Source organism: Balaenoptera musculus, chromosome 20, assembly GCF_009873245.2.
Source record: "Balaenoptera musculus isolate JJ_BM4_2016_0621 chromosome 20, mBalMus1.pri.v3, whole genome shotgun sequence".
NCBI lineage: Eukaryota > Metazoa > Chordata > Mammalia > Artiodactyla > Balaenopteridae > Balaenoptera > Balaenoptera musculus.
Genome location: NC_045804.1, coordinates 26,040,105 through 26,054,023, shown reverse-complemented (window position 1 = coordinate 26,054,023; position 13,919 = coordinate 26,040,105). Strand labels below are relative to the sequence as shown.

The 13,919-nt window shown below is 39.2% G+C and overlaps 1 protein-coding gene across 1 annotated transcript in view; it reads right to left on the bottom strand.

Moving 5' to 3' along the window:
- The window catches only part of SKAP1 (src kinase associated phosphoprotein 1), a 290,911-nt gene that overhangs the window by 238,465 nt on the left and 38,527 nt on the right, over window positions 1-13,919 (bottom strand). Inside the window, exon 2 of the mRNA XM_036837890.1 lies at window positions 6,185-6,290. Coding sequence (XP_036693785.1) covers window positions 6,185-6,290 — 106 coding nt within the window. The remainder of the gene's footprint in view (window positions 1-6,184; window positions 6,291-13,919) is intronic.

Sequence of the window (13,919 nt, the reverse complement as noted above, 5' to 3'; positions counted from 1 at the left end):
GGATACAGAGTGGATCTATAACAGCAATAAGAGAAAACAAGCAAATAAGAGAAAACCACAACCAGGAAGGCCTCACGCCACAAGTTTCTGGAGATCCACAAATAAGATGAATACAGAGAGGCATTTTTTTCCATTGGCTTTCTATAAGCAGAGAAAATAATACAGCACTGGGACAAAAGACTAGCTCCAGATCAAATGAGACTTAAAATCAAGGCCAAAGTAAACAGTGGTAAAATGAAGACAAGAATTTCATATAAATGATCTTTTCACACAATGTATGAATTAAGAGCCCCCATTTACAGACAGATAGAAAATCTTCTAGTATTAAAAAATTGACACTGAGGATTTTCTGAGACCTTCCAAGACAAATCCATTTTGAGTAGATAATAGGAATGTGCCCAAGTGTTAATGATGGCTATAATTCTATCAGGAGTAAAGCAAATTTCAGCAACCTAACTATATGGCTAAAGAGTAGTGTTCAGCTTATTATTCTAATGGGTCAGTCCAACCTGAAGGGTGTAAGCTCAGTTATCTGCCTGCCTCCCAGGTCTCATTTCAAAATTCCTTTCACTCTAGATAGAACATGTTATTCTGTTTAATAAGTACAGTACAGGGAATTTTTAATAAAAAGGTTTGAAAGGAACAAGCTTTTTTTTTAAAAAAAAAAACCCACTTACTAAAAAATTATACATCAAAGTTACTTATATAAAATATTTATTTTATGGGATGACCAAAGGGAGAGGCTTCTGCCCACTAATACCACCATAATAGCCCAGTGTAGAAGAAAACAAAAATGGATCAATTTAATCTTAAAGCTGGTACCAAATCCAAGATACCTGCATAAGTGAAAGAATAAACAAAATAATCATCATCATAAAATTAAAAGGAGAGTTACACATTTCAAGGCTGCTTTGAAAGTACAGGAGACTTGCTATGAAGGAACATATAATAAAATGATCTTCCTTTCCAGGTTAAGCCAAGAGACCAACAGCAGGTATTATTATATCAGTCTCACCTGTAGAGCATTTCAGACTAAAAGAGCAACAAATATAACCCCTCACTACCCCCAGTAAGTATATCTCCACAAATCTTTAACACGATTGTGAAATCTCAACATGCACTCACTAAATAACAGAAAACTAGTACAGGAATTTGGCATATAATTCATCAGTTGAAAGCCCTGAAGTTGTTGCGGGTTTTTGTTTTCTTTCTTGGTTAAGGATGAGAGGCAGAGATAGGACTGAAAAAGGAAGAAATGAATTTTTAACCTTCAAGATGTGGTCAAATTATTGCTATGACTTCTGAGCCTTTTCAGAGCTCTTTAAACTCAGATGGATTGCACAAGTACCTACTACTCTTTTTTTTTTTTTTTTCTGTGTTGGCACTGAAACTCCAGTGTAGCAAAATGAACAACAGAAAGAGAGGTTATAAGCAAATATTTAAACTTGTAACACAGATGTACCAACAACACATTCCACATTTCTTCTCTTCATAAGCACACTTCATTTGAATGTTTTTTGTTTGGGGCTTTTTAGCTTAATAACCAGCACTTGTGAAAAGTAACACTCTCTGTGTAATTAATGGTAATGATATTTAGTCTACCACTTCGAAAATCTTGCTCCCAAGAGTTATATTGGACTAACTCCTTGTCTTTCTTCCTACAATACAAAGACACAAGAACAATATATTCTTTTTTTTTTTTTTAATTATTATTTATTTATTTATTCATTCTTGGCTGTGTCGGGTCTTCGTCTCTGTGTGAGGGCTTTCTCCAGTTGTGGCAAGCGGGGCCACTCTTCATCGCGGTGCGCGGGCCTCTCACTGTCATGGCCTCTCTTGTTGCGGAGCACAGGCTCCAGACGCGCAGGCTCAGCAGCTGTGGCTCACGGGCCTAGTTGCTCCGCGGTATGTGGGATCTTCCCAGACCAGGGCCCGAACCCGTGTGCCCTGCATCCGCAGGCAGGCTCTCAACCACTGCGCCACCAGGGAAGCCCAAGAACAATATATTCTTAAACTAAATCCTGTTTTAAAGCTAAATCCATGTTAAGCTGACAAGAAAAACTTGAAATTCCCAAAGAGAAGTGGAATTATTTTTATGATATTTTTACCAATGTATCATGTTTCATGCAGAGCTATATGCTAACCACCCACAATGAGACATGTTCGAGATATTCTTTCAGTCTGTACTTTAAAAGTCCTGGTTTTGTGGGTTTTGTGCTCTAATCCTGTTACATAGTTATTTCTTTATTTCTTTCCATTTCAATATGCTACTAATCTACCTGTCTCTTTTTGGAACTCCTTTAAATGTCACAAAAGGAAACAATACTCCCAGTTTGTTTCCATTGGCTCTGGCCTCCACTTCCAACAGTGAGCATAGATGACTAGCTGTTCCAAAACGAGCCATCAAGAGAAAATGTATTCCTACCTCCGTAATAAAAATATTCTATTTCCTTCATCCCTCCCCTGATTCTCAATGTATTCTTGCTGTCAGATGGCCTCCCATGAATCAAACTTAAGAAATGCTCAACTGTTTCTGCAAATGCATAAGAACGCCATCAAACGTCTGAGTGTAGATCAAGTCTGCTTCATTCCAGGTGCCTCACAGCTGGCACTGGTACTGCAGTGACCACCGTAATAAAACAGGAGGAGCCTCTGCCTGGCTTTCATCCTAATCATTCTCTAAAGAGCTCAGTGAAAAATTGGACTCAGAATGTGAAAGCCGTTAGTTTTAGGGAGAAGGTTTAAATGAGGAGGCAGTTTGAAGAAGAGCAATGAACGTCGCAGCTCAGGACATCAAATACCACAACAGGACTTCATTTCCTTGAACTTACAGAAATCGTTATCCTTTTTTTATTTTGTCTTACATGAAAAACATTATCCTTCATTGTAACACTTTTAAGCCCCCCCCCCACAAAAAACCTATGAAGATATAACTACAGATATGATTTTAAGTCTGGGAGGACAGAGAACAGTGAAGCTACCTGTACGGAAGAACAGATGAGCACTTCGAGGACATCCATGACTCGACACAACTGTCATTTCCTGGGGTCGGTCACTCTAGGCAACAGAAGGGTGGCAAATGGCACATAGCAACTGTGATGGAGTCAGATGCTTTGATTTACAGTGAGTCCACAGCCATGCAAACAGCACTGAATTCTGAGCCACCATAAAAATTAGGGCCAAGCCCCTAGAATTTACCAAGAATCAGAGCCAGTGCTATTTTCACTTCTCTCAACCCTTTTCATTCTCAAGCAGCACAGTGTTGAGGAAAGAATTAAAGGAATTAAAGCGAGGACACAACAAAGATAGAGTGGAAAGTTGGGGGAGGAATATATGTATGTATGGTATTTATATTTATCTAGTGTCTTTCCCAGATTATCCTGCTAGATTTCTTACCCACCTTCCAAATAAGCCATAATGTGCCAAATCAATAGTTTTATACAGGTTCCTACCCTCCCCCACAAATTTACCAAACCCCTAAAATTTTATTGCTTCAATATGACTAAAGATAAAACTTTTTAAGTGACTTTAATTCTTTTGATGTTACTTGGCAACTTGCCATATACATTTAACTCTCAAGTTTGATGACTTCCAAATTTCTTTTCACACCCAGCCTCTGGGAGAGATACAACTTCCACACAAAAAAGTAAATGTGGCTGGCATTGTACCAGCTTTCAGTGCTTTCAAACCAGCTGGTATCAATACAGGCATAACATCAACCAGCCATACATGAGGCTATAGATGCAACGTGGCTGAAAAAGAGGATTCAGTAAGACAAGGGTTACATTAACGGGATGATGATTGAATGGGCAAATGTAAGACAATTTCAAACAGCTTGCCAAAGGAAAGCCTCATTTTTCCATTTTCTTGTACAGTATCTAATTTCTGGCTCCTCATTTCCTCCTGATCTGATAAGTATGAAATTCTAAATAAAGTGTCATCTTCCTTGCAACAAATCAATGAACAGAAAGCTCCCATCAACAATGCAGATGTTTCCTAAAACTCCTGCTGATTATTTCCTGAATGTCTATCCCACAAACCACACAGCAAGTCCTTTGAGAACAAGGAACCCTCTCTACCTCATAACAAATACAGCTTCTATGTGTGCGAGCATGGGTATGTGTGTATGAGTGTGTGTATGCACTTAAAAAGAGGACTAAGAAGTAATATGTAAGTGATAACAGTGAGTCACCACAAAATCACCTTTTATTATCAATTTCAGATTGAAATTTAGTCCTTTCCAAGTTCTGTGGTACAAATACGGGAAAGGAGAATTCCTACTCATTATATATTTGTCTCTACAGATGCAGTAAAATTGTTTTTACATTCCTTATCACAGATTTATACCATTAACACCATTAAATGGTATCACCATTTATACCATTAATACAACATACACAACTGTATTATGGGCAACCCTCTCCCTATAATACAGTTTAAAATAATTCTACCTTTGTTCTTCGTGCCATCCTTATAATAATCCTAAAATACAAAGGTCAACTTTGTATTAAAAAAATAAAAAAATCTATAAGTTACTAACTGAGCCTTCAGGTACACAACTAAGCCTAAACTTATCTACTAATAAAGTAACATTATGGGGAAGTTTGTTTTAAACACTCTTCCAGCCTACCATAAATTATAGATATTCTCATTTTGCAAAAAGCTCCCATCTTTTGCATTCTGTTTGTTTCAATTATTCAGGGCAACCCAGGCTGATAATCACACAGTTCCCAGTTGCTGAGTAAAAGTGATGTTTAATTAGCCAGCAGGAAAGATCAATTAAGATCCAGCAGGGCATCTTGTGAGGTTCTCTCACATTCCTGGAAGGAATATATTCTGGCTGTGCCCTTTGAAAGGATAAAACTCCTTGCTTGCTTCTAAGGAGTTTCAATGAGGCTTTCAAAGTAGATGCTAAGATTGGTCAGCCACACAAATTAAATTCCAGGTATAAGGACTTTCCTGGTTTTCCAGTGGTTAAGACTCCATGCTCCCGGGCTTCCCTGGTGGCGCAGGGGATAAGAATCTGCCTGCCCATGCAGGGGACACAGGTTCGATCCCTGGTCCGGGAAGATCCCACATGCCGGGGAGCAACTAAGCCTGTGCGCCACAACTACTGAGGCTGCACTCTAGAGCCCGGGAGCCACAACTACTGAAGCCCATGTGTCTGGAGCCCGTGCTCCGCAACAGGAGAGGCCACCTCAATGGGAAGCCCACGCACCGCAACAAAGAGTAGCCACTGCTCGCTGCAGCTAGAGAAAGCTCGCGTGTGGCAATGAAGACCCAACACAGTCAAAAAAAAAAACCAAAACAACAACAACAACAACAAAAACAAACTCCGTGCTCCCAACGCGGGGAACTAAAATCCCACACGGTGCAGCCAAAAAAACAAAAAAAACACAAATCACAGGCATATCCCTGCAGTTGCTCTCCCTTTACTAAGAGTACTCAGTTCAAACATTCTGAATCACATTGCCTCCAAGTTGGAAAAGACGTAAAGTAACACTCTCTTATCCCCAACTCTCGTTCAGTTACCACATTTCAAGCAAGAGGTGGTCGGGAAATATACTGTAAAGGAAAATTTTTATTTCTTCCACCATCAAGCAAGTGTATGCATCTGTCAGGTGCTCACATTCTAAAAGGTACAAATTAGGTCAGGGCTTTTAATTAAAAAAAAACAAAAACTTAATGAGCATGATATTCCAATCAGTCTGAGACTAAGACATTCTACTATGCTCAGAGAATCAACTGGGTAAGTCCAGTTTAAGTTTTCTATTAGGAAAGGAGATGTGGGTATAAAATCAAGACCAAAAATCCTAATGAAAATTATCTCATACTGCTTAACATCTTTCCTTTCAGTAATTTGGACAAGCATAAATATTTAGCTTTTCACACATTTTGCAAAAGTGTTCAATAAAGACTAACATAACAATCCAAAGCTGAAAGCAGAAAAATTTTTTTAACATACATAATTATCAAAATATTTCCATTTTGGTTAAACTACCCTAAATATGCCTGCCTACCTCCAATGCAATTCAGTACACATTTATTAAGCCTCTACCAAGTATAAAGAACTATGATAGGTGTGTCTTACTTTGCTAATTTATATACAATTAAAGTAGATTTTACTGATTATAAATTGTTTTAAAGCTTATGAAGAAGAATAATGGAACCGGTTTATACAAACCTAGCTTTGATTTGCTGCAAGCCCCGTAGAATATGGTCTCTGTTGTCGCTTGCACCAGCACTGAGGTTCTCATTCTGCAAAACTTCTCCCAGGAACTCCTCAGTATCTAAAAGAAAAGGAAAGTTGATCAATGGAAAAGAAAAAGTACTAAGGGAGAAGGAGGAAAATCTGAAGGACTAAGAAATGGGTATTATTTTCTCTTTAAAAACTTTACAGTTGCAGAACGAGGTGAATGTAATTAATGCCACAGAACTGTACACTTAATAGTGGTTAAAATGGTAAATTTTATGCTACATATATTTCACCAGAATAAAAAATAAACAAAACTTTATATATGCCTGTAAATGACATTTTCTGATAATCCAAGACCTTGCTATGAATTTAGAAAGCTAATGCATATGTTAACCATAAGAAATAACTATTTTCTAAACCATCTTACAGAAACATTTAAATATTAAATATCACCGATGGCAGAAGATGGACTGTCAGTTTCATAAACATGTAAATATTACAAATAAGTCATAGAAGGTCACAAGCCAATAGAAGCTAGAGAGAAATACCAGTAAATAGAACTGAAATTTAAAATACAGCTGAACTGCAAAATCAAGAACAAAAAGGGCAGGCATTCAAAGAAGAAAAATTAATTAGCAGATGCATCATTAATGAAAATGACAATGCAACCAATTGAAGGAACCCACACGGAAAAGAAAAAATGTGTCCAAGAGAAGGAAACTGCAATTATGTGAGCATAATTATATATTATTTCTATACATGATAGAAATATATAATATAGAACAAATGATGTTATTTTGAAAGAAATTGGGGGGGCATTTACAAATTTTCAAAGACAAAATACACTGATAATGATTATAATTGCCAGAAATGCTAGCTATACACTTTATTATGCATAAAAGAATTATAATGCCTAACAAGCATATAAATAACATGGTTAAAATTTTCCACTTCCAAAAAATGAAACTGTAGTATATATACTATCAAGATAATGTTATAAATTTATACAGTTGGGTTACATAAGCATACTTAAAATTTTGTTTTACATTCACACCGCTCAACAACACCAAACAAAAAAATCCTAGATAGCCATTACCAGAACTTCTGATGGGGTATAAGATGTACTTTTGATGAAGTTCTGGAAATAAAAATTTCACTGAGGACCACCATCAACTTCCAAGACCTGCATCACATCTATTGCATATGTCATTTAATAGGTTCCTCCAAGTTCCTCTAAAGGCTAAAGAATGAAAAAATGAGAAGTTTAATTAAAAGCTAAAAAATAAATGCTATCAATTAATGTAATATACCATATTAATAGGATAAAGGACAAAGACCATGTGATCATCTCAATAGATGCAGAAAAAGCATTTGACAAAATTCAACAGCCCTTCATGATAAAAAAACACTCAACAAACTAGGAATAGAAGGAAATTTCCTCAGCCTCATAAAGACCATCTACAAAAAACCCACTAACATCACAATGGTGTGTGAAAATTAATAAATAGAACCCTCATTTTAAGTAAGTCAGGATACCAGAAGAGGGAGCGCTCATGCCCTACCCATAGATGTCAATTGCAGACCCAATAGGAAGAGATGTACCTTTGTATCTCCAACAGGAAGAATGTTGATACTTTACTACCCAGAAGGAGGAAGGAAAAATTTCTCCTTGCCCTGCAAGAGCCCAGCCAATGAGAGACTGTTACACAACTCAGCCAATGAAAAGCCATTACACTTTGAACTCCCAGTTTTCTCCAATGGACTCTTGGTTTATAATAGCCCCTCCCAACTCCTTCTTCTCTATAAAAGAAAGTTCCTCTCTTTTGTTCTCTGGATTTGCCTGTGGATCACCATAGATTGCATGTCCTGAATTGCAAGTCTTTGTTGTTCCCAAATAAACCCATTTTGCTGGTAAAATAACTGGTTGTTTGATTGTTTTAGGTCAACAAGTGAAAGACTGAATGCTTCCTCCCTGCTTCTAAGATCAGCAGCAAGACAAGCTGTCTCCTCTCACCACTTATACTTAACATTGTACTGGTGCTAGCCAGGGCAATTATGCAAGAAATGAAATTAAAAGAGTCTAGATTAGAAAGGAAGAGGTAAAACTATCTCTACTTGCAGATGACATAATCCTGTATATAGAAAACCCTACGGAATCCATTGAAAAACTATTAGGTCTAATAAATGAGTTCAGTAAGTTTGCAGGATACAAGATTAATACACAAAAATCAGTTGTAATGGGACTTCCCTGGTGGTCCAGTGGTTAAGAATCCACTTTCCAATGCAGGGGACGTGGGTTCGATCCCTGGTTGGGGAACTAAGATCCCACATGCCGCAGGGCAACTAAGCCTGCAAGCCACACCTAGAGAGCCTGCGCACTCTGGAGACCGCACACCACAAATAGAGAAGCCCGGGTGCTGCAATGAAGACCCAGTGCAGCCAATAAATAAATAAATAAATATTTTTAAAAATCAGTTGTATTTCTATATAGTAGCAATGAAAAAATGAAAATTAAATTAGGAAACTTCCATTTAGGATAACATAAAACAGAATTAAATACTTAGGAATAAATTTAGCAAGAGAAGTATAAAACTTAAACTCTGAAAACTACAAAATATTATTGAAAGAAATTAAAGGCCTTAATAAATGGGAAGAATCTCATGTTCATATATGAGACTTACTGCTATTAATATGGGAATATTTCCATATTAATCTAAAGATTCAATTCAATCTCTATAAAAATCTCAGCTGGCTTTTTTGCAGAAATTGACAAGCTAATCCTATGATTCATTTGGAAATCCAAGAGACCCAGAATATCCAAAACAATTTTGAAAAAGAAGAACAAATTTGGAGGATTCACATTTTCTGATTTCAAAACTTACTACAAAGCAACAGTAATCAAGACAATACAATACTGGCATAAAAACAGACACACAGGTCAAAGGAAAAGAATTGGGAATTTAGAACTAAACCCTCACATTTATAGTCAATAAATTTTTGATAAGGATGCGAAGACGATTCAATGGAAAATAATAGTTTTTCAACAAATGGTGCTGGAACAACTGAATATCCACATGCAAAAAAATGAAGTTGGACACGTACCTCACACAATATACAAAAATTAACTCAAAATGGATCACATTTTGAGTTAATAAAAAGTAAAAGCTAAAACTATTAGAAGAAAATAGGCATAAATCCTTGTGACCTTGGATTAGATAATAGTTTCTTAGATATGATGCCAAAAGAACAAGCAACAAAAGAAAAAATTGGACATCAAAAATGAAAAACTATTGGGGATTTCTCTGGTGGTCCTGTGGTTAAGACTTCACCTTCCAATGCAGGTGGTGCGGATTCGATCCCTGCTTGGGGCGCTAAAATCCCATATGCCTCGCAGCCAAAACACCAAAACATAAAACAGAAGCAATATTGTAACAAATTCAATAAAGACTTAAAAAAAAAATGAAAAATACTGTGGTTCAAAGGGTGCTATCAAGAAAGTGAGAAAAATTTTGCAAATAGGAGACATATGCAGAAATATAAAAAGCTCTTACAACTCAATAATAAAAAGACAAATAACCCAATCTTAAAACAAGCGGGGGGGGGGGGCAAGATGGCAGAAGAGTAAGACGCGGAGACCACCTTCCTTCCCACAGATACAGTAGAAATACATCTACACGTGGAACTGCTCCTACAGAACACCCACTGAACGCTGGCAGAAGACGTCAGACCTCCCAAAAGGCAAGAAAATCCCCACATACTTGGGTAGGGCAAAAGAAAAAAGAAATAACAGAGACAAAAGAATAGGGACGGGACCTGCACCAGTGGGAGGGAGCTGTGAAGGAGGAAAGGTTTCCACACACTAGGAAGCCCCTTCGTGGGCAGAGACTGCGGGTGGCAGAGGGGGGAAGCTTCGGAGCCACGGAGGAGAGCGCAGCCACAGGGGTGTGGAGGGCAAAGCGGAGAGATTCCCGCAAGGAGGATCGGTGCTGAGTAGCACTCACCAGCCCGAGAGGCTTGTCTGCTCAGCCGCCGGGGCGGGCGGGGGCTGGGAGCTGAGGCTCGGGCTTCGGTGCTAGCCAGGAAGGAGTCCGGGGAAAAAGTCTGCAGCTGCCGAAGAGGCAAGAGACTTTTTCTTGCCTCTTTGTTTCACGGCGCGCAAGGAGAGGGGATTCAGACCGCCGCCTAAACGAACTCCAGAGGCGGGCGCGAGCCGCGGCTATCAGCGCGGATCCCACAGCAACAGGGGCGCAGAGGGAAAAATGGAGAGATTCCCGCACAGAGGCTCGGCGCCGAGCAGCACTCACCAGCCCGAGAGGCTTGTCTGCTCACCCGCCGGGGTGGGCGGGGGCTGGGAGCTGAGGCTCAGGCTTCGGTCGGATCGCAGGGAGAGGACTGGGGCTGGCAGCGTGAACACAGCCTGAAGGGGTTAGCGCACCACAGCTAGCCGGGAGGGAGCCCGAGAAAAAGTCTGCAGCTGCCGAAGAGGCAAGAGACTTTTTCTTGCCTCTTTGTTTCGCGGCGCGCAAGGAGAGGGGATTCAGAGCGCCGCCTAAACGAACTCCAGAGACGGGCGCGAGCCGTGGCTATCAGCGCGGACCCCAGAGACAGGCAGGAGACGCTAAGGCTGCTGCTGCCACCACCAAGAAGCATGTGTGCGAGCACAGGTCACTCTCCACACTGCCCCTCCCGGGAGCTGGTGCAGCTCGCTACTGCCAGGGTCCCGTGATCCAGGGACAACTTCCCCGGGAGAACGCACGGCGCGCCTCAGGCTGCTGTGACGTCACGCCGGCCTCTGCCACTGCAGGCTTGTCCCACATCCGTGCCCCTCCTTCCCCCCCGCCCCGGCCTGAGTGAGCCAGAGCCCCCGAAGCAGCTGCTCCTTTAACCCCGTTCTGTCGGGGCGGGGAACAGACGCCCTCAGGCGACCTACACGCAGAGGCGGGTCCAAATCCAAAGCTGAGCCCCGGGAGCTGTACGAACAAAGAAGAGAAAGGGAAATCTCTCCCAGCAGCCTCAGAAGCAGTGGATTAAAGCTCCACAAACAACTTGATGTGCCTGCATCTGTTGAATACCTGAATAGACAACGAATCATCCCAAATTCAAGAGGTGGACATTGGGAGCAGGACATATTAATTTTTCCCCTTTTCCTTTTTTTGTGAGTGTATATGTGTATGCTTCTGGGTGAGATTTTGTCGGTATAGCTTTGCTTTCACCATTAGTCCTAGGGTTAGGTCCGTCCGTTTTTTGTTTTTTTTTTTTACTTAAAAAAAATTTTTTTTCCTAATAAATGTTTTCTTAATAATTTTTTCCTTATTTTCTATTTTTTAGAAATTAAAAATATTTTTTAGTAAGTTTTTTCATATTTTTTATTTTAAAAAATTTAAAAAATTTTTTTCTTAATAAACTTTTTTCTTAATTTTTTCTTATTTTTTATTATAAAAAATTAATAAATCTATTTTTAAAAATTAAAAAATTTTTTTTTCTGAATACATTTATTAATACTTTTTTTCTTATTTTTTATTATAATAGCTTTATTTTATTTTATTTTATCCTCTTTCTTTCTTTCTTTCTTTCTATTTTTTTCTCCCTTTTATTCTGAGCCGTGTGGATGAAAGGCTCTTGGTGCTCCAGCCAGGCATCAGGGCTGTGCCTCCGAGGTGGGAGAGCCAACTTCAGGACACTGGTCCACAAGAGACCTCCCAGCTCCACATAATACCAAACGGCAAAAATCTCTCAGAGATCTCCATCTCAACATCAAGACCCAGCTTCACTCAACGACCAGTAAGCTACAGTGCTGGACACCCTATGCCAAATAACTAGCAAGACAGAAACACAGCCCCATCTGTTAGCAGAGAGGCTGCCTAAAATCATAATAAGGCCACAGACACCCCAAAACACACCACCTGATGTGGCCGTGCCCACCAGAAAGACAAGATCCAACCTCATCCACCAGAACACAGGCACTAGTCCCCTCCACCAGGAAGCCTACACAACCCACTGAACCAACCTTAGCCACTGGGGACAGATACCAAAAACAACGGGAACTACGAACCTGCAGCCTGTGAAAAGGAGACCCCAAACACAGTAAGATAAGCAAAATGAGAAGACAAAAAAACACACAGCAGGTGAAGGAGCAGGGTCAAAACACACCAGACCTAAAAAATGAAGAGGAAATAGGCAGTCTACCTGAAAAAGAATTCAGAATAATGATAGTAAAGATGATCCAAAATCTTGGAAATAGAATAGACAAAATGCAAGAAACATTTAACAAGGATGTAGAAGAACTAAAGAGGAACCAAGCAACGATGAAAAACACAATAAATGAAATTAAAAATACTCTAGACGGGATCAATAGCAGAATAACTGAGGCAGAAGAACGGATAAGTGACCTGGAGGATAAAATAGTGGAAATAACTACTGCAGAGCAGAATAAAGAAAAAAGAATGAAAAGAACTGAGGACAGTCTCAGAGACCTCTGGGACAACATTAAATGCACCAACATTCGAATTATAGGGGTCCCAGAAGAAGAAGAGAAAAAGAAAGGGACTGAGAAAATATTTGAAGAGATTATAGTTGAAAACTTCCCTAATATGGGAAAGGAAATAGTTAATCAAGTCCTGGAAGCACAGAGAGTCCCATACAGGATAAATCCAAGGAGAAACACGCCAAGACACATATTAATCAAACTATCAAAAATTAAATATAAAGAAAACATATTAAAAGCAGCAAGGGAAAACCAACAAATAACACACAAGGGAATCCCCATAAGGTTAACAGCTGATCTTTCAGCAGAAACTCTGCAAGCCAGAAGGGAGTGGCAGGATATACTTAAAGTCATGAAGGAGAAAAACCTACAACCAAGGTTACTCTACCCAGCAAGGATCTCATTCAGATTTGATGGAGAAATTAAAACCTTTACAGACAAGCAAAAGCTGAGAGAGTTCAGCACCACCAAACCAGCTTTACAACAAATGCTAAAGGAACTTCTCTAGGCAAGAAACACAAGAGAAGGAAAAGACCTACAATAACAAACCCAAAACAATTAAGAAAATGGGAATAGGAACATACATATCGATAATTACCTTAAATGTAAATGGATTAAATGCTCCCACCAAAAGATACAGACTGGCTGAATGGATACAAAAACAAGACCCATATATATGCTGTCTACAAGAGACCCACTTCAGACCTAGAGACACATACAGACTGAAAGTGAGGGGATGGAAAAAGATATTCCATGCAAATGGAAATCAAAAGAAAGCTGGAGTAGCAATTCTCATATCAGACAAAATAGACTTTAAAATAAAGACTATTACAAGAGACAAAGAAGGACACTATATAATGATCAAGGGATCGATCCAAGAGGAAGGTATAACAATTGTAAATATTTATGCACCCAACATAGGAGCACCTCAATACATAAGGCAAATACTAACAGCCATAAAAGGGGAAATCGACAGCAACACAATCATAGTAGGGGACTTTAACACCCCACTTTCACCAATGGACAGATCATCCAAAATGAAAATAAATAAGGAAATACAAGCTCTAAATGATACATTAAACAAGATGGACTTAATTGATATTTATAGGACATTCCACCCAAAAACAACAGAATACACACTTTTCTCAAGTGCTCATGGGACATTCTCCAGGATAGATCATATCTTGGGTCACAAATCAAGCCTTGGTAAATTTAAGAAAATTGAAATCATATCAAGTA